The 24,620-nt window shown below is 44.8% G+C and overlaps 1 protein-coding gene across 3 annotated transcripts in view; it reads right to left on the bottom strand.

Moving 5' to 3' along the window:
- Window positions 1–646: 646 nt before the first annotated feature.
- Window positions 647–24,620, bottom strand: part of PRPSAP1 (phosphoribosyl pyrophosphate synthetase associated protein 1) — a 51,966-nt gene continuing 27,992 nt past the window's right edge. For all 3 annotated transcript variants that reach the window (XM_067021290.1, XM_059048109.2, XM_067021289.1), the window contains exons 6-12: window positions 14,018–14,190; window positions 12,309–12,424; window positions 11,786–11,841; window positions 10,922–11,067; window positions 3,349–3,419; window positions 2,408–2,554; window positions 647–1,399 (exon numbers count right to left, since the gene is read on the bottom strand). In XM_067021290.1, the coding sequence (XP_066877391.1) occupies window positions 1,241–1,399; window positions 2,408–2,554; window positions 3,349–3,419; window positions 10,922–11,067; window positions 11,786–11,841; window positions 12,309–12,424; window positions 14,018–14,190 (868 nt within the window). In that variant the 3' untranslated portion in view covers window positions 647–1,240. The remainder of the gene's footprint in view (window positions 1,400–2,407; window positions 2,555–3,348; window positions 3,420–10,921; window positions 11,068–11,785; window positions 11,842–12,308; window positions 12,425–14,017; window positions 14,191–24,620) is intronic.

The following is a 24,620-nucleotide window of genomic DNA, read 5'->3' as shown; positions in this document are numbered from 1 at the left end:
CCTGACTTGGATCAGACTGAAAGGTATAAAAAGTCTACACTGCGTTTGCAACAAGGCCTGCCCGACAAATAAGGTATCAACAGAATTGTGATTATGTAATTTAAAATGATGGCACAGGGCTTCCCTGGTGGCGCAGTGGTTGAGAGTCCGCCTGCCGATGCAGCGGACACGGGTTCGTGCCCCGGTCCGGGAAGATCCCACATGCCGCGGAGCAGCTGGGCCCGTGAGCCGTGGCCGCTGGGCCTGCGCATCCGGAGCCTGTGCTCCGCAACGGGAGAGGCCACAGCAATGAGAGGCCCGCATACCGCAAAAAAAAAAAAAAAAAAAAAAAAAAATTAAAATGATGGCACAAAGATCAAGTGCAGTCCTAAGTAATGCAACCAACCTGTGTGTCACGTGTCACGCAGGGAAAAGTACAGTTAGTTATGTTTTTGTTTAGTTTTGTTTTTTTAAATTTAGGTTGAAAATAGATTATTCAACAAGAATTTAACGTCACGGAATGTGAAGGGAAGGGAATGGAACCTGCAGAGGAAGGCTTATGTCCAGGAGCCATGGCCCCGGACCACCCTGCATTCAAGGCACCAGCTTCTGCAGAGTCTGCACAGAAGGCAGGAGAGTGTGCAGCTCTGCAATGTAGTGAAGACACTAACAGGACAGAAGTTTCTTTTATTTGCAATTTAAGAGCAACTCGGAGATCCAGAGTTAGGATGTGATTCCTTAACCTGATGTCCTTGCTAGGAGTTAACACCATAAACGCTTCATTGTCCACTGGCGGCTGGCAAGGAGTTTCTCAAAGAAAAATATGATTCTCTGTAAAAGATGTGCACGAGGTGGACTGGCGAGAGGACAACTGGAACAGGAACAGTGCCGGGTGCTCAGCTTCCCTAACCAAGTTCAACATCAACACGGACGTTTCCCTGCGGTGGAAACAACTGAATGAACGTCAGAGAGTTAGGACTTTATCTCCCTTTCACTGCCTTTCAATGTCAACAAGATTTTCAGAGTCTCTTCAGGAAGGTGTCTAACTTTCTGTTAAGGAACGGGGTGGCGACGACAGACAGTTGAGGCCACGGACCCACGATCTCTGTCTTCCCCTTGACCACCTTAATGCCTCCTACCCACCAAACTTGGCAGGGGAGACCATCTGCCTCCCTTGAAAGGAAATGCTGTGTACATAATTGATGGCACTGTTTTTCGCATGTTTTCCTTGGGAGTTCCGGGGCCAAGGCAACCGGGAAAGCTAGTCGTCCACTGTGATGTTTCGGAAAAGGTACGCCATGGACTCCCCGTTGTGGATTCTCCGAATCGCTTCAGAAAGAATCAGACTGATGTCCACAGTCTTAATCTTGGGACACTGCAGCTTCTGGACCTCGTGAGGGACAGTATTCGTCACCACCACCTGGTCGTTGCAGTAACGGAAAAGAAACGCTGTTACTGACGTGTGCGGCCCAGCGTGGTCACTCAGAAAAGGTTACCTAACGTGCGGTACCCACAGACCAAGGCCCAAACTGCAAAACCTTATTGCACTCAGTACAGTTTTTACAAACTAACCCGACTTTACACGGGGCAAAGGTTACATGATTCAAAACAGAAGCTTAGGAAGGTCACATCGGCGTCTGCAGAAATGATAGCGTGAGCCCCAGCACCACGGGAAACCTTCCTATCGTTGAGGAAGAATTCAAGTCTTGAGAGAAATGCTACTACGGTATCAAATCATATTGAAATACAAATTATACTTAAGTACACAGAGGAAGTCTTTATGAAAATAGACAAATATTCCTAACTATATACATCTGCCCCAACAGACCACTAGCCACCCAAAGCACGATCTCACAGTCCTCTCGAGTGGGAGTAAGCAATACTGACTGAGGGGCTTCCCTGGTGGTGCAGTGGTTAAGAACCCGCCTGCCAGTGCAGGGGACACGGGTTTGAGCCCTGGTCCAGGAAGATGCCACATGCCGCGGAGCAACTCAGCCCATGCGTCACAACTACTGAGCCTGCGCTCTAGAGCCCACAAGCCACAACTACTGAGCCCATGAGCCACAGCTACTGAAGCCTGTGCGCCTAGAGCCCGTGCTCCACAACAAAGAGAAGCCACGGCAATGAGAAGCCCACGCGCAGCAACGAAGAACAGCCCCCACTCGCTGCAACTAGAGAAAGCCCATGTGCAGCAACGAAGACCCAATGCAGCCAAAAATACATTAATTAATTAAAATAAAATAAAATAAGAAAATTTCAAAAGAGAAAAACTGAATGAGCCATTTAACTATTCACGGAAAACAGAGCAGCCAGTTGTGACTCAGCTTCCTTGAATGGGTCGTCCAGGACATCTACCTTACGCAGAAACAATGGCTCTCTGTATACAAAATAAAAAATTAAAGACTTCAAAAAAAGAGAGCAGACAGACCTCGTCGATGGAGGACTCCTCGATCAGACGGGGGGCCTCCGCAGACAGGATGCCGTGAGTGGCCATGACGTAGATCTTATAGGCGCCTCTCTCTTTCAGGATCTCCGCAGCAGCAACAAAACTTTCCACATCATCAATGATGTCATCCTGAGACGAGACCAGTGTTAGTGCTAAGTTCCCTCCATCCCCATCTATGAACACACACCTCTCTGCACTTTGCTTCAGAGGATGTCTAGTGGAAAATCAGAGCTATCTGCCTGGGTCAAAGACTGAACGTCCGTTTGGAACTGTGTGGCCTTGTAACGTGCATGGCTGTCAGCGCAAAGAGCAGCAAAGCCTTACAGTCGTACGTGACGTTTCGGCCTGAGTTCACCAGACTGCCAAGACTCCTTTCCCTGTTTCAAATTTCTGATGAATCCCACATAGCCAGCGTCTCATTTACTTTTTTCCAAGAGAAAGTTAATGGAGGGGAACAGAGAAGTAAAGTGAGCCATTGTAAAGGGCTGATCCTCTGGCCCAGCTGAGGCGTCGTTTAGAGCTGGGAGCACATGTATCGTGTTAAAGTAACAAAGAACAAGACACACGTTCTTGTTAGTGAGCGTGGAACAGCCCACCTTCAGCTCACTTCACTGCCCACGAGCTTAAGGTTGAGTAGGTCAGCTGGTTTGACAGGACACAGACCCCTGCAGACAAAGGCTATTTATGGACTCGAATTTACTTACAGGTGCTACTACTGTGCTTGTTTTACACCTGTAGGTTATAATAATCCCGGTTCATCTGTTTAAAAGTTTCTCCTAGTTGTCCTAGGGGAGCCTGGGTGAGAAAGGCTAGACGGGTCCACTTAAGTGCATCACCGTCACTGAACACCAGTCCTAAGGTGTCGGACACCTACTAAGAGTCAGTAATGTCATCTCTGCCCACAAAGAAAGACTGTGACCCACCACAATGATCGCAATGCGTCCTCCAACATCTCCGACGACCGTGATCGGTGGCTTCTCCTTGGCCATCATCACTAGCAAAGCACAACAAATCACAAGACCTCCGTTAGTCACGTATCACGAGGTAAATGCAGTCATCACAATGCCATTCCCTGGAAGTGGTGGCAGAGCCAGGGTGGACAATTTTAAAAATGTGCAGATTCCCCTCAATCAACCTGGGCTCTCTCAGAAACAGGGTATCCGGAGCAGCACCGTCCAACAGCAGGGAAGGTGAGCCATCAAAGTAAGTTTACATTTTCTAGTGCCCACATTGGAAAGCAAAAAGAAACAGGTGAAATCAATAGATTTTCATTTTACCCAATGTAGCCAATATGTTATTGTTTTGACACATAATCTATATGCAAGTTTATTAGAGATGTTTTACTTTTTTTTTTTTTTCATACTAAGTCTTCGTGTTCGGTGTGCATTCTCCAGACGCAGCGATTCTCAGTTGGGACCAGCCACGTTTCAAGGGCTCAGCAGCCCCGCGTGCCTACAAGCCAGGCCACGCCGGGTGGCGCTGAGCAAGAGAGATCTTGCCGGCACAAAGAAGCAGCACGGCGACGCCACTCAAAACAGAAATATTCCACTTGTAAAGAAATGTAAATAAATGCCGCTCGCTCGCAGGAAGAAAGTAAACAGGGAAAGGCTGCCAGACTGCCAGATAAATAGCTGGCTTTACTTCATTTTCTTCCAAGGCGACCTTACTGTGACAATGTAGCCTTATTATCAGACAAGTACACCACTGACATAATCGGTTTCCTGCAAGTTAGGAAGCTGAAGAGAATAACCACAAGCCCATCATCTTTTCCTGATTTAACTGGTCCTCAAAGCAGAGGCTTCTTATCTCTCTAAAAAGTTTATATGTGAAAACGGCCCATCAGGGTACAAAGCAAACTACAGGATGCAGAAGGGACATAGGAATTCACCCTGAACAGGAGGTTAGTAAACTGAGGGGGGAAAAATATTTCAGAAGAACAAGCTAAACATTCTACTTTTTTGGAAAGCTTTCTTTAATTCTGAAATATTTACTAAACTAGTAGTGGGGGAGCGGGAATAGAATAAATTCAGGGTAATTATATAATTTAGTAATTGTCAGCAAGCAATCCATTTTAGCTGACTCCTATCTACAGGCGCTGTAAACGTGGAAGAACATGTGTCCCTCTGCGTATACTAGCAAATTAGCCGAGCTGAAATTCAGCACTGCTTTACTGGCAAATTTCAGTAGACATATCCTGATTTCCCATCCTGGAAACAAGGGCAATTCGTTAAATCTGGGCAGTCAAAAAGGCTCTGCGTATAAGTATCACCTAGAAGGGGGAGGAAATAAACCACCAACATCAGAAAAGCCTTCCTCAAATTCCGTCTTTAAAATTATACCATGTGGGTAGGTGGTTACGTTGACCTACCCGCTTCTTAAAGAGATGTGGCCCCTTTCTTGACCATTTTTCTCTGTAAAAAAAAAAAAAAAAAAAAAAAAAGACTGGGCTTCCCTGGTGGCACAGTGGTTGAGAATCCGCCTGCCAATGCAGGGGATAAGGGTTTGAGCCCTGGTCCGGGAAGATCCCACATGCCGCGGAGCAACTAATCCCGTGCGCCACAACTACTGAGCCTGTGCTCTAGAGCCCGCGTGTCACAACTACTGAAGCCCACGCGCCTAGAGCCTGTGCTCTGCAACGAGAGAAGCCACTGCAATGAGAAACCTGCGCACTGCAACGAAGAGTAGCCCCCGCTCGCCGCAACTAGAGAAAGCCCACGCGCAGCAACGAAGACCCAACGCAGCCAAAGATAAATAAATTAAATAAATTAAATACTAACTCCTCATTAAAAAAAAAAAAAAAGACTGAAAGCCAGTAACCCTCATCAGACATCAACAGAAATTCAGCTCTAGTTTGATGCATGTCACAGTATTCCTGTTGACTTTTCTGTAAGCCTGCCTCTCCCCAAAAAACTTTTGTCAGTTTGAAATGAAAAACAGGCATGGCTAGGATCAAGGCTTAAAAAAAAGGCTCAGCCCCCGCTCACAACTGCCTTTGGGATCGGCTCACAACTGCCTTTGGGATCGGCTCACAACTGGATACATAAGTTGGCTGGCTACTAAAAAAGAGACAGACTTCATTATAGCATCAAGAGAATAGGACCTCACAGGCTTAAAAAAATGCCCCCAGGGCTTCCCTGGTGGCGCAGTGGTTGAGAGTCCGCCTGCCAATGCAGGGGATACGGGTTCATGCCCCGGTCCGGGAAGATCCCACGTGCCGCGGAGCGGCTGGGCCCGTGAGCCATGGCCGCTGGGCCTGCACGTCCGGAGCCTGTGCTCCGCAACAGAAGAGGCCATGGCAGTGAGAGGCCTGCGAACCGCAACAAAACAAAACAAAACTAAACAAAGATGCCCCCAAATTTCTAAAAGCTTGCCCAGAAAATAAAACACTAATGATTCAAACTTTCCAGTAAAACTAATATATGTACTGAAGGTCAAGAATAAAGGGTGCTAAAATTATTCTATGTTTAAGAGTCTGCTCTCTTTCTCTACTTTGTCAAAAAAAACCCAGTATGTTTAAGAATAAAATGAACTGTGCGCCATTACTTGTGGCCAGAAATCACTGTTAAAACTACATCAACTTACTGCAGTAAAAATGTCAATTTAGCAAATGATTTCCACTGTTCTTATGAAGGAAGTAGGAAATAGTCTTTTGCATTTAAAATTAGCATTTTCCAGGTAAAATAGTGCTGCTTTTACAACCATCCTTTAGATTACACACACACACACACACACACACACACACACACACTCTTTTACTGTTTTACTGTTTTGTCAGAATCACACGGGTTTGTGCCCCGGTCCCGGAAGATCCCACATGCCGCAGAGCGGCTGGGCCTGTGAGCCATGGCCGCTGGGCCCGCGCGTCCAGAGCCTGTGCTCCGCAACAGGAGAGGCCACAGCGGTGAAAGGCCCGCGTACCGAAAAAAAAAAAAAAAGAGAGATATATGAAATAAAATAAGGTCGCCAGTAGAACTAGAACTGAAATTATTTCCAAGCTCATAACGCTATCTACATGAAAACAAGTCAAAACTTATATTTAACAAATGCTCAAGAGGAGCAGATGTCGGTTTTCACTTTAGTGCTGAAAGCCACACCTTCACTTGTAAAATTAACAAGCCAGGAAAATCAAGGCAGTGCAGGTGACTCCCTCTCATTTCTGCATTCCAAGCTCTTAAGTGCCACCACTGTGGCAAACACAGAGCACTGTTTAGTGGAACCAGACACAGAATCCTTTCAAGTTCATTAGATTCCTTGCCGTCAGGGAGGTATCAGTTCTATCTTATAACAGAGAAACATTTATACAACCTCACTTTTAATAAATTACTTTAAAAAAGGGTTTCTCAAGCTTGGCAGTACTGACATTCTGGGCTGGATAATTGTTCAGTAGCATCTGTGACCTCTACTCACTAGATGCCTGTAGCACCCATGACCCCCCGTTGAGACAACCAAGAAATGTCTCCAGACACTGCCAAATATGTTCTGGGGAGCAAAAGCCCCCTCGCTTGAGAACTACTGCTCTAAAACAATGGGTTCCAGGGACTTCCCTGGAGGTCCTGTGGTTAGGACTTCACGTGCCAATGCAGGGGGTGTGGGTTCGACCCCTGGTCAGGGAGCTAAGATCCCACATGCCTCGTGGCCAAAAAATCAAAACAGAAAACAGAAGCAATATTGTAACAAATTCAATAAAGACTTTAAAAATGGTCCACATCAAAAATACTTTAAAAAATAAAATTAAATTTTAAAATGGGTTCCAGGGGGCTTCCCTGGTGGCACAGTGGTTGAGAGTCTGCCTGCCAATGCAGGGGATACGGGTTCGTGCCCCAGTCCGGGAAGATCCCACATGCCGCAGAGCGGCTGGGCCCGTAAGCCACGGCCACTGAGCCTGCGCGTCTGGAGCCTGTGCTCCGCAACGGGAGAGGCCACAGCAGTGAGAGGCCCATGTACTGCAAAAAAAAAAAAAAAAAAAAAAGGGTTCCAGGAAGATAACATAGTTCTTCTTTCTTAAAAATACACAGACTCCGAGAGCGAATATCTGCTTTCCTTTGTCCTTCTTCTAATGCCTTCATTACTACTGAATAAACTATTACAACATACTAGAAGCAAAACTGATATATAAACATAAAGCGTATTTAATTGGAAGGTATTGAATACAACTACACATACAAGAAATGACATTTTTTTTAGAATTCCCTTGGCTAAATCTATAACAGGGGATCACAGAAAATGATCCTATGGAGACTTCCCTGGTGGTCCAGTGGTTAGGACTCAGCACTTCCACTGCAGGGGGCACGGGTTCAATCACTGGTCAGGGAACTAAGATCACGAATGCCTCAGCCAAAAAAAAAAAAAAGTAAAAGAAAAGAAAATAATCCTATGGCGATTGTAAAAGTTGTAATGTAAACATACCGACCGTCGATTAAGGAATGACAACACCCAACACCGTTACAGTAAGTGATAAGGCAACATTCTCAGAAGAGAATCTCACCATATAATATATCGTGGCAATCTGGCAATATCTGTCAACTTAACTTCTGACCCAGTAAGCTGATTTCTTGGTCTTTATCCCGTAAATACATTCGGTCACTTATGAAGAATGTAAGTCGAGGTTAATCACAGGCAATGACGTACAGTGACTGGGCGTGTCCACTCTGGAGCCCAAATCTTGGTTTCTAAATACTACTTCCCACCAAAGGAACTGGGGCTCCGCGGAGAAATGGCTGATCCCAGGGCTAAGAAAGTACGAGATGAACATGGAACATCTAGTTGTACCGGAAGGTAACGAGGAAGAGTCAACACACGATAGGGACACGTCCAAAGAACATGGGAGGCAGCCTGAAGGAGTTCTCTTTGGCCAAGCCTGAGACAATTTGAGCATTAACACTAGTAGCAACGGACTATAACGTGCTGAATAAAACAAGATCCCACGAATCCACACTGATACAAATGACTGAACGGACAGGGAAGAAGGGGAATTAGAAAAACCTCCATTTGACAAAAATCATAGTAATAAGTGATTCAACCCAGTATGAGGAAAGAAACAAGCCCCAACGAAAGGATATTCTACAAATAACTGGCCTGCACTCTTCAGAAGTATCAAGGTCACTGGAGACAAAGAACAGAGGAGTCACTCCTGATTAACTGAGACCAAAGAGAAATGACAACTGGTGCAACATGTGACCTTATACTGGGTCCTGGGCCCCAAAAAACTGTTTTCTTTTTCCTCTGAAGGACATTGGTGGGACAGCTGGTAAAATGTGGATAAGGTCTGCAGATTAGATAACAGTATTGTAACAACGTTATTTTCCTGAGTCTGATAATCATACGTGGTTATATTAGACAGTCTCTGTTTTCAGGAAATATACACAAGTATTTAGCAATAAAGGGGCATTATGTCTGCAACTCACTCTCAATGGTTCAGAAAAAACAAAAAGGCATATAAATGTTAAATTTGGGGGCTCTGAGTGAAGAGTAGAGAGGAATTTTGTATTATTCTTTCACCTTTTCTCTAAGTCTGCAGTTAGTTCAAAATGAAAAGCTAAAAAAACAAAGTAGTGTGGATTCTGGCGTCAGCAGCTACATTCCAAACCCTGGCGCCACCAGCCCGCGGCCGGGTGTCTCGGTTTCCTCACTCGAGCACCTATGCATACTATTGTGCAAGGACCAAATTGGAAGATCTACTAAAGGGCTTAGAACGGCTCTTGGCACATGATAAGGACTCAACAGATGTTTATTTATTTTATTTTAAAATTTATTATTATATATTTTTATTTTTGGCTTGTGGGATCTTAATTCCCCGACCAGGGATCAGACCTGGGTCCACAGAAGTTAAGAGCACCGAGTCCTAACCACTGGACCACCAGGGAATTCCCAACGGACGTTTATTACTATTGGAGCCTTGTTTTTTATACCCAAAGGTTGGGGGAAAAAAATAAGTGCATCAACAGAGGACTGGTTAAATAAATTACGGCATATCCGTAAAACAGTATACTATGAAACTGTAAAGACAGAAGTCTGTATGGACTGAGAAGGAGCTATTGAATGAAAAAAGCAAGGGGCAGAACAATGTATTACAACCTGTTTGTGTGAAAATGAGGGAATTTGCTTGTATTTGCATAAAAGCTCTAAATGGATACACAAGAAACCAACCACACTGGAGATCAGAGTAGCTGCAGGAGAGGGGGGAGGTGGGTGGGTGGAAAGGTTTTTCACCATAAAGGATTTTATACTTTTTGAATTTTGAAATATGTGAATATATATTCCCTATTCAAGAACTTTTAATTATGAAAATCTCAAAAAAAAAATGCTGTGACACTAAAAATTTAAAGAGTATATATTACTTGTTTCTCTTATAGTAAAAACCTCCAAAGTTGAAAACAGAGCAGTGGAAATTTTACAGAATGGGGAAAAAAAATTGTAATCTTTATACCTTAGACAGGAGCCTGTCTGAAATAACCTGTCTGTGGTGTAACCATGCTAATATTTTCCCACCGTATTAGTCAGTATCTTTCTGAGGCATGGCAAATAGATACAGATTTTAAAAAGAAATACTCTCCTTCCTCTAAAAACCATGATATATCTTCCAGCATAGAATGCTTGTTATTGTCACTCAAAAGTCCACCAAAGTAAATAGCTTCCACTCTGTTGGATTAAAAATAAATTAGTCAGGTATCAGGTCAAAGGGCTACATCACTAAATTAAGTGCTAAAGTTACCTGATCACCAAAGCCTGATACGTGGTCAATGGTTGCTATCACCCATCTTACCAAAATATAAAAGCTTAAGATTTCACACCACTCCACATACAACGTTTTTACTAAAGCCTGGAGTCTGTCATACAGAGTGAAGTAAGTCAGAAGGAGAAAAACAAATACCGTATGCTAACACATATATACGGAATCTAAGAAAAAAAAAAATGTCATGAAGAGATTAGTGGTAGGATTGGAATAAAACACAGACCTACTAGAGCATAGACTTGAGGATATGGGGAGGGGGAAGGGTAAGCTGTGACGATGTGAGAGAGTGGCAGGGACATATACACACTACCAAATGTAAATTAGATAGCTAGTGGGAAGCTGCTGCATAGCACAGCGTAGCACAGTGAGGGTTTGTGTCCACCTAGAGGGGTGGGATAGGGAGGGTGATGCAAGAGGGAAGAGATATGGGAACATATGTATATGTATAACTGATTCACTTTGTTGTAAAGGAGAAACTAACACACTACTGTAAAACAGTTATACTCAAATAAAGATGTTAAAAAAAAAAAAAAAATTATTTCACTCTCTGAACGCCAAGTGCTGCCCAGATTAGCTCAACTGTCCTTACCTAGTCTACAAAAGTGTGTAACAAAATTTTGACAAAAGACAAAATCAACATAATACCTTTCAATTGTTTAAAAATACCACAACAGCATCTACATAGGTATTAACTCCTAGGCATTCATACTATTCAAAACTTTCTTCCGTTTACAAATAGGATAAAACCACAGAGCTGATCTTACATGGCAATTCCAGCCCAGGGTGGACAGTCGCGTTCTTGACCATCGGGGGAGAGTGACGGCCGTCATCCATGTCCAGCTCTGCGCACTGAGCCTCCCCGTGGATCACAGCTAAACCCAGACGCAGCCTCTCTGCGTACGACTGGGCCCTAGGAGGAAAAGATCACGGGAAAGGGTGAGGTTCAGGGGAAGGAAAACCCAAGCGCTGCTTCTTCATCACTTTGTTAACCACAGAATGAAAATATCACTCAACCTTTTACGGATATGCAAAGGAATTACTTCTACAGATCAGGAAGTGCAGCCCCGGCCGGAATGTAAATGCCTCAAGAGGCACTCGAGATGGGATGTGGGCTGGTATCTGATTCTAGATCATTTTGGTTCTACCCTTTGTCCAACAGTCTCACGCTCATCTTCAGGGTTTTTTTGTTTGTTTTGGTTTGTTCCCCTATTTTTTGGCTGCGCCTCAAAAGGCATGCTGGATCTTAGTTCCCCAACCAGGAATCGAACCCGTGCCCCCTGCAGTGGAAGCGCGGTGTCTTGACCACTGGACCGCCATGGAAGTCCCTCATCTCCAGAAGAACTCTGTGCAAAAAGGTCTCGAAAACCACTGTCTCAAGGTGGTCACAGTCTTCCTGGTTTCCCTTTCCTGAGCACTTGAAGGAACAACTTCATTTTCTCCCAGGGGAAAAGTGAGTAATTCCGAGAAATGCTTGTGTTGTTTGGAAACTAGAGGTAAAGCTGTGGTTTGGGGTATGACAATGATTTGGGGGAAAGCTGGAGCAGATGAGTCTTCACAAGCTATATTAAGACAGACCTCGGATTCTGAAACACCCAAAAGGGATGTGTATAAATGTCTGGTTCATTTACCTTTTTGCAGCGTCAGGAGACTTAGCTACGATGACTGCATTTCTATAATTTGGAATCTAGATTTGGAGGAAAAATAAGAAAATACTGAAAAGGTATCAAAAAAAATAACACCTGGGTGCTGGCAATACATTTTTTTCCTCTTATAACAACGATCCATACTGGCAAACAAACAAGCTAGAATTTCATTCACTCATTTAACATTTTTTAATCCTTATCAATTAGCATCATTGCCAAAGTCTGCTACATCAAGAAGATAAAAAATAATTAATTCCTAAAACCTTCATTTTAGAAAATATACGCAAATTGCTAAAGACACTTAGAAGGAAATCCATTTTTAATTTCCTTAAAAAATGCTATCCTCTTTGCCTAAATGCTAACCTTATCTGACTGCCTCAGGCACTAAGACTTAAGGGAAAGATCATTTGATCACTGGATGTGCCTTTCAATACTGAAATCTGGTACCAGAGAAAAACTACGTGGGGTCTCTTTTGAGGACAATGGGGTATTTGCTGATGTTCCTCACTTCTTCCTGGATATACTGAAGCAGGAAAGGTGAGGCTCTAAGGTTGTCCACAGGAAAGCTGAAAAAGCCTTGTATTTCCTTTTGATGAAGATCCATAGTGATAATGTGAGTTAAACCTGAAATTTTAAAACAAAAAATTACAAAGTTCACCCCTACAAGTTAACAGCTACAGTGGACACAATCTAGAAGCCCAATGCCTCTTTTCTAACGGAAGACTGAAGGCACGGGTGTACCGGGAACAAGCGTGTTTGTTATAGACCTTATGTGCAATCTTAACAGAACTTAATGAACTAAAGATAATGTTAAGCCTAATGTAAAGGAGCCTATAACCTTCCACATGGATTAAAACACTAAAACTAAAAAACAGTGCTCTCCTCTACTACAATTATTAGCTTAGGCCTGAACGTGGGGAAAAGAAAAATCAGGTAGAAGCAAAAATATAAACATGGAATTAAATACTGGAGCAAAAATAGATCTGGGCTTCCCTGGTGGTGCAGTGGTTGAGAGTCCGCCTGCCAATGCAGGGGACACGGGTTCGTGCCCCGATCCGGGAGGATCCCACGTGCCGCGGAGCGGCTGGGCCCGTGAGCCGTGGCCGCTGAGCCTGCGCGTCCGGAGCCTGTGCTCCGCAACGGGAGAGGCCGCAACAGTGAGAGGCTTGCGTACCTACCGCAAAAAATAAATAAATAAATAAATAAATAAATAAATAAATAAATAAATAAATAGATGTAAAAAATAGGCCTTGATTAAAAAATCTAGGAAGAAATGTTAAAGGGCTGTGGATTAAGGCAGAAGGAATAGGAAAGCCAAAGCAAAGTAATATATATACTAGAAGGAAAGAAATCCACAAACACAATGATAAGACACTGAAGAGTTTGGAAACGTGTATATGTCCGAAGAGAATGGGTCAAGTACAGAAAAACAATGAAAATATACTCTTATAATCAACAGTGCTAAGCAAAAAAAAGGTACACATATAAATACATGGCAAATGGCCAAGGTCACTGAAAAATTTCCAGAACAAAGAAGCAGAATTACTCGTTCTTTCCAAAAACATTACACATTTTTATAGAGAATGGAATTCAAATGTGTTTCTCAGGACTCAGATATATATTTGAGTATTTAAATAAACATACGGGCAAATAAAATCCCATTCATCGTAAAGGGCTATTACATTTGATTTACAGGCCAGAAAGTATGTCCCCACTATACAAACACACAATGAAAATGATCTGCTATACAGAAAGACAATCGGGGAGGGTGGGGGGAAGAGTATATAAGCTGAAGAAGTAGTAAAGGAAAAATCCAGTTTTACTATTATGTTCATCAACAGAATTTAGCTAAGGTTTAAATAAATCTAGACCTGAAACTCAAAAGATCACATCCGAATGCCAAGATCGCCAGCTGAAGTTTCGATAAGATGAAATGGAAAAGAAGGTGGAATGAGGAAAAAGTCCAAGATGAGAGAAGTAAGCCCTGGAGCAGACAAGGTCACTCTGAAGGAGGACAAAGAGAACAGAAGAAGGATTGACACCTAAGCTCACATACCCCTAAGCAGATCCATGCAAAAGGAAGCAAGACAAAGTAGCTACCGAACAACACTTAAGAGAAAACAGGTCCCCAACCAGCTACCTGCGGTCTGGACTAATCTGGCACAGGGGAAAGTCCAGAGCAACGGCGCGGGGTCCCGGGGCGCTGGCCACACTCACCGGCTTTCGCCAGCATGGATGCCAGGAGCTTGCATACGATGGAGCCCCTCTTCCTCATCTTGCTCTGCTTGCTGTAGGGGAAGTAGGGGATGACGCCGATAATATTCCTGGCACACGCGGTCTTCAGGGCATAAGCCATGATCAGTAACTCCATCACGGCCGTATTCACGTCTCTGAAACAGATGAGATTTGCACTTTTGGATTAATTTCATTTATTAACTCCTGGCAAAGATCTCAACCTCAGCAATCTGACCTGGGCTGCCGAGAATGACGTCACGTGGATCATCACGCTAGCTTACGACGGCACTTCCTGAATAGAGGAGAAAGCTTATTACCTCCTCTTTACAGCTGTCTGAGTTCCGGTTTTCATGTGAGGTTACTTAAATTCACACAAGGTTATCCACTTTCACCTTTGCCTGGATCTTCTGTCAGTGACACAGTCACCGGAGTGGCAGGTGAAGCAGGCAGTGACTGCTGATGACCAGAGTGAACCCACACCTGCTGGCACCATCCCTGGCATCTGAACTCGGGCCAGAGTGCTACCACCTCGCTTTCCTGGGAACACCAAGGGAAACCCACCTGCCCTTGTATTTAGTTGCCGTAACCATAAAGAACTTGGTCTCGTTTTTTTCTTTTGGGAGTGGGGAGAAGGGTGAGGGGTGGGGAGATTTTGGAACTTAATTTCCAAATATCTCCCCCATCCCTTCTTTCCTTGAGATACATAGATTCCTAACAAAGATTACCCAGATAGACAAGAAAATATGAATCTGAAAGGTATTCAAAGGAAAGGCTATTTCCAAATTTTAATGAATGCTGACTGCTAACCCTTTGCCAAGGATGATCAAGTAAAAGGTGGGGACCTCCCTGGTGGCGCAGTGGTTGAGAGTCCGCCTGCCAATGCAGGGGACACGGGTTTGTGCCCCAGTCCGGGAGGATCCCACATGCCGCGGAGCGGCTGGGCCCGTGAGCCATGGACACTGAGTCTGCGCATCCGGAGCCTGTGCTCCGCAGCGGGAGAGGCCACAGCAGTGAGAGGCCCGCGTACCGCAAAAAAAAAAAAAAAAGAAAGAAAAAAAGAATCAGCCTGCCAATGCAGGGGACACGGGTTCGAGCCCTGGTCCGGGAAGATCCTACATGCCGTGGAGCAGCTAAGCCTGTGCACCACAACTACTGAGCCTGTGCTCTAGAGCCCGCGAGCCACAACTGTGGAGCCTGAGTGCCACAACTACTGAAGCCCATGCGCCTAGATCCCGTGCTCTGCAACAAGAGAAGCCACTACAATGAGAAGCCCGTGCACTGCAATAAAGAGTAGCCCCCGCTCACCGCAACTAGAGAAAGCCCGCGCGCAGCAATGAAGACCCAACACAGCCAAAAATAAAATAAATAAATTTACTAAAAAAAAAAAAAAAGGTATAAGGTGGCCTCTGCCCTTAAAGTTAAGGGCCTTGAAATCCTTCAGGATGACCTTCCAAAGCTCTACCCTCTCTCTCTAGCCTCCTCCTGCTCCTCTTTGGATTATCCAAGTGTCTTCAAACAGCTTCTCTTTTGCGTCAGGAGTGTATCTCCCTTGCCTTCCCCAGATAAAGAAGATCATTTGCCACGTCCTAGTTCCCACACAAGTGAGGAGTAGGTTCTTCAGATTATGGTTTCTGAATTATCTGATCTGTAGCAAAACGGAAAGCCTGCCATCAACATCGCAGAGACTTAAAAAATGCTTGTTGAATAAGTGGTGGAATGAAATACGCATCACGAAATGCTTTTTACCTTGAAGGACAGTCAGGCCATTTTCCCCCAGTCTCTTCCGGTTTTTGTTTACACCTGTGCCCCTGGAGTGAGCCGATGTAAAGATATCCTTTCACTCTGACAATGTTTTCCACACCCACGTTCAACTGGTGGAACTTCCAACCTCTCCTCTGTAGTCTGGATTTTTCACAACTATTTCAAGATTCTGTCATAAGTTTCTATGTTTGTTTCTCCCACGGGGTAGGGAGAGTTAGTTGATTCTGGGCTCAACTTCAAGATGCAGTTGTCAACCTAGACACGCCTTTTGCACTGCGGACAGGTGACGTTACTTTCCAGCTGCCATTTCCTTCCTCTGAAATAAAGTGGTACATTCTTCTCCCTCGTGCTCCCAAATTAATAATGTCCCAAGTCTGCCATCAAAAGGTCAGAGGACACACAACCTTTTGGTATAATCAGGACAAAACACTTATCAAACACCTCCAAGGTACTTAGGAATTCATAATATTTGGTCGATTTTCAGCACTTTTCAACAGTTTTCATCCTGGGTCATCAATTCAACAAATATTTCTCGACTTTGCACCGGGCACTGTGTTACGTGTGTCAGGTGGGGAGATACCAGGGTAAGCAAGGCTGACCTCATTTTTGGGGAAGGCCAGAGACACCCCCGGGATCACCCTTGTAATCATCTGTCCCAAGGAGCACAGCTAACTCACCTAAGAATGTTCCCCCTTCCCAAACACTTATCCTTCATTCCAGAGGGGACAGCTTCCCTTCCCACAACGGATCATCTACATTGATGCCTTGTGGGCTCTGGTGGTAGAGCTGGAAGCCTGCACAGCACTCAGGGGACAGAATATAGGTAACTCAGGAGTCCGTATCTAAACAACAGGCATCATATACACCGTGGCAAAAGCCTCTTCCATATACAGCTGCTTGTCAACGTTAGAAATAAAATTAGAGCTTTCTTAACCTCCCACTTGTGTGATGCAATGTGTGGCATAATAAAAGCTCCACTGGACCTGGTGGTTTCTTACACCAGATCCCAATGCTAACAATAACTGTTGAAGTTAATTAAACAGATCCTGGAAGAGTGTCTATCTGGGGTCAAGGGTTTCTAGCTGGCTTTGTGATAGCATTTATAAGACACAACCACACAACACGAGGTTTGGATAGCACACAAGGGAACGCCAGATGGTAAGACATTAATGTAACAAGAGGAACAGCTTTGGAGGAGCCTTGATTTCAGATTAACTTTCTTTCCGCTAATTACTAATTTCTCTCCTGAGGTTTTTATCTTTTACTTTTTCCTCTTCCTAATGCCCTATGCCAAGGGAGTCAACATTCTCTAGCCAGCCGCTAAGGAAAGCCTCCCCCGCCCCACCCCTTATTGGTCAGGAAGGCAACAAAAGGGCCTTTGTCACAACGGCTTTACCCATTCACTGAGGGACACTGGACAAATTGGATACCAAGCAGTTATTTTGTGGGCTAGCAGGGTGAAGAGAAATTGGCTGGCAGCCTCTGCTTTGTTTATCTGTTCCCTAAGACTGTTCCAAGTACATCCTGGCTAGTGCCTGTAGCCTTTGTATCTAAGTAGGACAATCTTAACTGTTTACTAACTATGTTTCTCTTCCCTAAGACTATCACATCTTATATTAAAACTCAGCCCTGACTGCTCTCTCATTTTCGATAGACAAAAACAAGTGAGAGTTAAAGAAACAGACATGGTCTATACATATCAATTAAAATTGCAAACACAGACCAACACGCCACAGATGCAAGTACTGAGAACAGGTCACGGAGTACGATGTACCCCGTCCCCGTCCCCCACCCCCGCCCCGTCCCCACCTCCAACAATGAACCTCCTGCAGCAAATAAGCTGTAAAGTTCTTTTAACGCCTCTTCTGATGTTACATCACCATACTAGAACTTGTAACATAAAACATGAAAATTGTCCTTCAAAAAACACTTTGTAAGCTTCATATCTATTTTACTTAGTTCCAACGCTCAGTACATTTAGAAACTCCTTGAGTACCACCCTGTGATATTGTGATTTATAATAAGAAATTTGTATTTGGTTCCCATTTCGGGCACCAAGCTCCCTTCTAAAACCTTTGGAATTTCCTAAGCCTCGAGAGGAATAAAGGTGTCTTTAGTTACGTTAAGGAGGTGACTTTTGGACTGCACCCAAAGGAGGGGACTGGTTGCCAGGGAGACAAACCACATGATTATAGAGGGGTTGAACTTTCAGTCCCATCCCCATGACCTCTGGAGATTGAAACAATCGCCTAAGGCTAACGATATCACCAATCATACGTACGTAATGAAGGCTCAGTAAAAAGCCAAACGGAGGGGGTTCAGAGAGCTTCCAGGCTGGAGACCGTGTAGAAACTGGGGAGAAGTGGCGTGAAAGCTCTGTGTCCCTTCCGGCATACCTTGCCCTACACATGGCATGCATCCAGCCCTTCCTGAGATACACCCAGAAGATGAATTCGAAAGAAATTCTGAACAACGGCAGCACCAGAAAAAGGTCTATATTATATCTCAGGACATGGGCTCTAAAGGCGACTGAACTCATTTTAATGTCTAAGCTTTGTTCTGTTTGTCTGAAATCAGCCTTATTACTTTAGGTAACATCCTCTCCTCAATAGAAAAACCTGCAGGTGAAACAGGAGGGAAGGGGGTAGGGCACAACTGCTGAAAGCATGACATAGCCTGAGGACATGTCAGAAACTGATTAGAACCAAATGGGTCCAAGATGGCGGACAAGTCAGCTTCCACTAGACCTTGAGCCTCAGTATCCGCTCACTGTAACACATCAGCACGCTAAATGACACACCCGTAGGCGCCATGACAGTTCCAAGACCGGACCACAAGGACCAAAAAGTGGGCGGTGGCCCTATTCCTGGAAATCCCCTCCCCTTCCTGAAATAGCTGGAATGCTCCTCCTATCCATTAGCCTATGAAACTACCCACAACCCCACACCCTGGTGCCTTTTCTCACCTTCTGAGATGATCCACACTCTGTCCGTGGAGTGTGTTTCTCTCTAAATAAATCTACATCTTACCCATCACTCTGTCTCTCACTGAATTCTTTCTGTGGTGAGACGTCAAGAACCTGCGCTTCATTAAGTCCTGAGACCAGGTGTGTGATCTCAGTTGGAAGCCTGTGGGTTTTGGCCGGGTTCGAGTCCCGGCCACATGGGTTCAAGTCCCAATCTGAGGTGCACGGTTTCACAAGGAAGACAATGATGGCTTCTCAATAATCTCAAAACAAGTACACACCAGGGAATTGCACCATCTTCAGGACAGGGTTCTGGTTTCCAAAAGCACCATGTATATCTGTGCTGCTCCTTCAGAAAGAAACCTTTCCGTATGGTCAGTGTGTAAAATTGCTGTCAAGGTTATTCTACCAGATTCACTCTCTGATGCAACTCCATGGGCTGCTCCCTACCTCCTCCTTTATTCAAATTTTCGAGTATCCTAAGCACAAATGGGGAAAAAAAAAAAAAACTACAAATGCTTCCCAATTAGCCACTAACCAACTCATTTTTCCACGTTAATTTGTCCTTTCCCGGGAAAACACCTGCACAGTGTAAAGTTCCGTATGTACTACTGCCCCAGGATCACTCTAAACTAAATATTTCTAGTACTAAATATTTCTACTGCATTCTTGGTTACCATGAGATATGGAAACCAAGAATTAGATAAAGCACAACTTCTAACCACAAGCTGTCTCAAGATCCCAGGACAGGGCTGTTAACAGTGAGCGTTATTTTGCCGTGCCAATAGACTGTGAACTTATACTGTTTATGATGTGTTGAAGACGTCTGAACTAAAACTAGGCAGGGAGATGTATTATAACAAAAAGGAAATTATGGATGTAGCTGTCCCTCTACCCTACATGCATTAACGAGTACACAACGGTACCCCAATGTGGAGATCGGTGGTTAGAGGACATAAAAGGGGGTGATGATGACACCTGCCTCAGAGGGTGGTGACTGGTGGAGGGGATCCACCTGAAGCCCTTCGGCCTCACACACGTCACCAACTTCACACACCAGCCACAGCAAAGTCTGCTATTACTATTATTATTATATCTCTTCCCTACTTCCTGAACTCATAATAAAAGTAAAGGAATCAGAATACCCCATAGCCTCAGAGATGTACTATAAAAACATAAAAGCATTTGGTCCTTGACATATACACACTACTATGCATTGAATAGATAATTAATAAGAACCTACGGTACAGCCCAGGGACCTACTCAGTACTCTATAATGACCTATATGGGAACAGAATCTAAAAAAAAGTGGATATATGTGTATGTAAAACGGACTCACTTTGCTATACAGCAAAAACTAACACAACATTGTAAATCAACTACCCTCCAATATAAAAATTTTTTTTTAATTCAGTCTTGCTAAGTCAATCCTATGATTAAGAAATTGATTGGAAAAGATTATACTTTCACAAAGGCATCAAAGCCTCGACCATCCCAGCTCATCATGAAAATGAAGACTGGTCAACACCCTGGCTCTCCAACAGCTGGACGTCAGCTGTCTACACACAGCAGGAAGGCAGCTCACCAAGTCCTCGGTCACTAAGGGCATCCAGGACTATCTGACACAATGGGGTCTCTGACATGACAAGGTCACAACCTCTTAGTTCCTCCCCCAACTCAGGGATGATCCCTGATTACACGGAACAGAACAAAGCTACCAAGAGCACAGCTGCTCATGTGCTGGCACACAACTGATCAGGAACAAGTTAACTCTTGTCCTAGAGATGAGTTCAAAGTCAGAGCTCAAATTCCAGGCTGAGGTGCAGACCTGTGAATTAAGGCTAAGATTCCTTAAAGACAAACAATTCCTGACATTCTTTTGCTGTCATAAATTCCGTTAGGGTAGGGTAAAAAGACTTCACTGACCACCACTGCCTTTGGACTCAGACCTCCGTATTTCCTGGAGGATGAGTGACAAAGGTGGCCCGTCTATGGCTACAAAGGTCGAGGTTCTGTTCTCTCTCCCTCAATAAACTAGCAAAAGGCTCTCAGTAGTCTAAGGAGGCCAAGCCAAGGATCTAGGGTCACCTGCAGCTCTGTCCTATACCCTAAGGAACTCAAGAATTCAGAGGTTAAAAATAAAAGTGGTGACAATGCAACCTTACTATTCACCAGCAACAAAAACCAGGATAAGCACAGAAGGCCAGGGAGCAGCCAAGGGGGAGTGTCAAAGCCCTCTGACTAGACATGTTCTAGGGCTACGTAAGCCCCGCGGGCTTTCCCCTCACTCCTAAGATGCAGCATGGGGCAAAAAGACTCCCGTCACCAGGAGACAGATAGTACAAAACCAAAACTGCTGGAGGAAACATAAATTAGTGGATCCTCCATGGAGGGCAGCAATATGGAATTATCTATCGATACCACAAATATTTCAAGTGTCTATCGATGCAGCCACATCTATCAATACTACAAACGCATGTATCCTCACACCCAGCAATCGCATTTCTTGGAATCTTCATACAGACACACCCCAAACAAAGGCAATATGACGCACATACAGGATGTTCCGCGGTTGGAGGTTGGCGAGCACGAGACTAGAGACACAGCATTATGCGACAGGCTGGATAAGCTTCGGTGTGTCCACAGAACAGAGTATGAAGCCACAGAAGATGGGAACACAGCTCGACTGAATCCCACCGTAATGAAATGTGGCAAATCCAAACTGAGGGTCGTGCGACCAAATAAACGGGCCAAAGTGTCGTCTTCAAAAGTGACAAAGCGGGCTTCCCTGGTGGCGCAGTGGTTGAGAGTCCGCCTGCCGACGTAGGGGACACGGGTTCGTGCCCCGGTCCGGGGGGATCCCACGTGCCGCGGAGCGGCTGGGCCCGTGAGCCGTGGCCGCTGCGCCTGCGCGTCCGGAGCCTGTGCTCCGCAACGGGAGGGGCCACGGCAGTGAGAGGCCACAACGGGAGAGGCCACGATGGTGAGAGGCCCGCGTACCGCAAAAAAAAAAAAAAAAAAGTGACAAAGTTTTGAAAGTCAAGGAAAGACCGAGAGATGGTTCCAGACTGTCCAGAAGACACGACACAGCCAACTAAGTGCTACCTGAGCCTCAGCTGGCTCCTTGTGCCAGGAAGAGGCCTGGGGGACAGCAGATGACACGGGGATGGGGTCTGAGGCTTAGGTGGTGACAACACAGAGGTCTCAGTATCCTGATTCTGACGGTGGCACTGTGGTTGTACAAGAGAAAGCCCTCGTTTGTAGGAACTACACCCTGAAGTGTTTGAGGTGGTGAGGCACCAGGCTGGCAACTCTGTCTAAAGTGGCTGCACCACACAGCCTAGTTTTCTGGGAGTTTGTGATTGTTTCAAAATTATAATCTTTTTTTTTTTTTTTTTTTTTGCGGTACGCGGGCCTCTCACTGCTGTGGCCTCTCCCGTTGCGGAGCACAGGCTCCGGACGCGCAGGCTCAGCGGCCATGGCTCACGGGCCCAGCCGCTCCGCGGCACGTGGGATCCTCCCGGACCGGGGCATGAACCTGCGTCCCCTGCATCGGCAGGCGGACTCTCAACCACTGCGCCACCAGGGAAGCCGGTAGCTTTTTCTGTATTGATACAGTACAATGCTTTATTTTTAAAAGTTCAGCAAAGTGTATTAGACTCTGTTTTTTTTTTTTTTACTGCATGTTAAGTGTATTGACTAATTGATCTAAAAGAAAATATTTACAAGTGGATGAAGCATTTCAGAATTAAGTACATCTAAGCAGGGGCTTCCCTGGTGGCGCAGTGGTTGAGAATCCGCCTGCCGATGCAGGAGACACGGGTTCGTGCCCTGGTCCGGGAAGATCCCACATGCCGCGGAGCAACTAAGCCCGTGAGCCATGGCCGCTAGGCCTGTGCGTCCGGAGCCTGTGCTCCACAAAAAAAAAAAGTACATCTAAGCAAAGAAGACCTCAATGTAGGAAAAATTTCTGACTAAGTGAAATATTTTAAAATAATTATATTTTTTCAGTGATTATGATGTAGTCAAATCTACAAATTTCGTATTTAAAAAATGTTAACATAGTTGGTATGGCTACAAGAATGGTTATTTTATAACTGTCTTTTTCTTCTTGGAAGAAGAATAATTTCTGAGTAAACTTTAGGTAGATATTAGAATCATTGCTAACTTATCAATTTAGAGGTATCTTACGCTCTTTCTTTGTTTTGAATTTTTGAATTTTATTTATTTTTTTACACAGCAGGTTCTTATTACGTGTCCATTTCATACATATTAGCATCTACACGTCAATCCCAATCTCCCAAGTCATCCCCCCCAACCGTCCGCCACTTTCCTGCCTTGGTGTCCATACATTTGTTCTCTACATCTGTGACTGTTTCTGCCCTGCAAAGCGGTTCATCTGTACCATTTTTCCAGGTTCCTTTTTTTTTTCTTTGGCAGCACCGCTAGGCCTGTGGGATCTCAGCTCCCTGACCAGGGACAGAAGAACCCTGCAGTGGAGGCGCAGAGTCCTAATCAATGGGCCGCCAGGGAATTCCCTAATTAGACTCCTTCTATGTAAAAATTAGGCAAAACATATAAGCAACTGCTTGAGCACACAGAGTCTCTGAAAAGAATGCTTAAGAGCCTGATAACACTTGCCGTATCCAGGGAGGGAAGCAGGGTGGCTGATGGCAGAGGCAGAGCTCATCATACACCCTTTTGAAACTTGAACTACGAAGATAAATTAAAATTACTTTTATTTTGGTTTTGAGGGTCACCTGAATTATAGAGCCTAAATTTGTATGCACATTATCAAATAAAGAGGAACAAACAGGTATTTAGTTATCTCAGCGGGCTGGGGAATTTTTATTTTCTGATATACATTTCTATACTGCCTGGGTTTGCAGAGATGAACATTATCCTTCATGATCAGAAAAAAGTGTTAAAATACTTAGTATCGGGCTTCCCTGGTGGCGCAGTGGTCGAGAGTCCGCCTGCCAATGCAGGAGACATGGGTTCGTGCCCGGGTCTGGGAGGATCCCACGTGCCGCGGAGCGGCTGGGCCCGTGAGCCGTGGCCGCTGAGCCTGCACGTCCGGAGCCTGTGCTCCACAACGGGAGAGTCCACAACAGTGAGAGGCCCGCATACCGCAAAAAAAAAAAAAAAAAAAAAAAAAACTTAGTATCTACCAGTTCTCAGTCTACAGAGAAACTCTGTTATACCTGGGTTCAGATTACTCACTCCATAACCCTGTGGTCCTCAGTGCCCTTGAGACCCGGTTTTGTCAATCCCTTCACAGGGGGCTGTAAGGAAAAACAGTTTTTCCCTTCTCTGCACATGTACAACACTGAATACTTCTGGTCACCAAATGTGTGGGGATTTTCCCCCACGTACATAATTCTCGGAATCTCGGGACACCAGCTGGGTATCCTACAACTCAACTCAATTCTGACACTCTCTGCCTGGACAAAGCATCAGATCCCACAGGTTAAGGGCCCAGTAAGAGTGCCCGCTTTCTCACTTCGGACATGGGCAAGTCCAGGCTGTCACCTGTGCTTCTGACCAACCCGCTATAAATCAGAGGTTCCCATGACCCCCTCCTCAGCTCCGATTAATTTGCTAGAGAAAAGTAAAAAAAAGAAAAGAAAAGAAAAAGGCAAATAAAACCTCAGGGACTTCCCTGGCAGTCCAGTGGTTAAGACTCCGTACTTCCACTGCAGAGGGCACAGGTTCTGTGCCCAGTTGGGGAACTAAGATCCCTCATACCTTGTGGCATAGCCAATAAATAAATAAATAAAACTCAGAAAAACAGTTTTCTCACTAGATTACCAGGTTACTATCAAGGATATAACTCAGGAACAGCCTGATGGGGGAGGT

Source organism: Kogia breviceps, chromosome 19 (assembly GCF_026419965.1).
Source record: "Kogia breviceps isolate mKogBre1 chromosome 19, mKogBre1 haplotype 1, whole genome shotgun sequence".
Taxonomy (NCBI): domain Eukaryota; kingdom Metazoa; phylum Chordata; class Mammalia; order Artiodactyla; family Physeteridae; genus Kogia; species Kogia breviceps.
The sequence above is the reverse complement of the archived record's forward strand: the minus strand, read 5'-3'. Positions and strand labels throughout refer to the sequence as shown.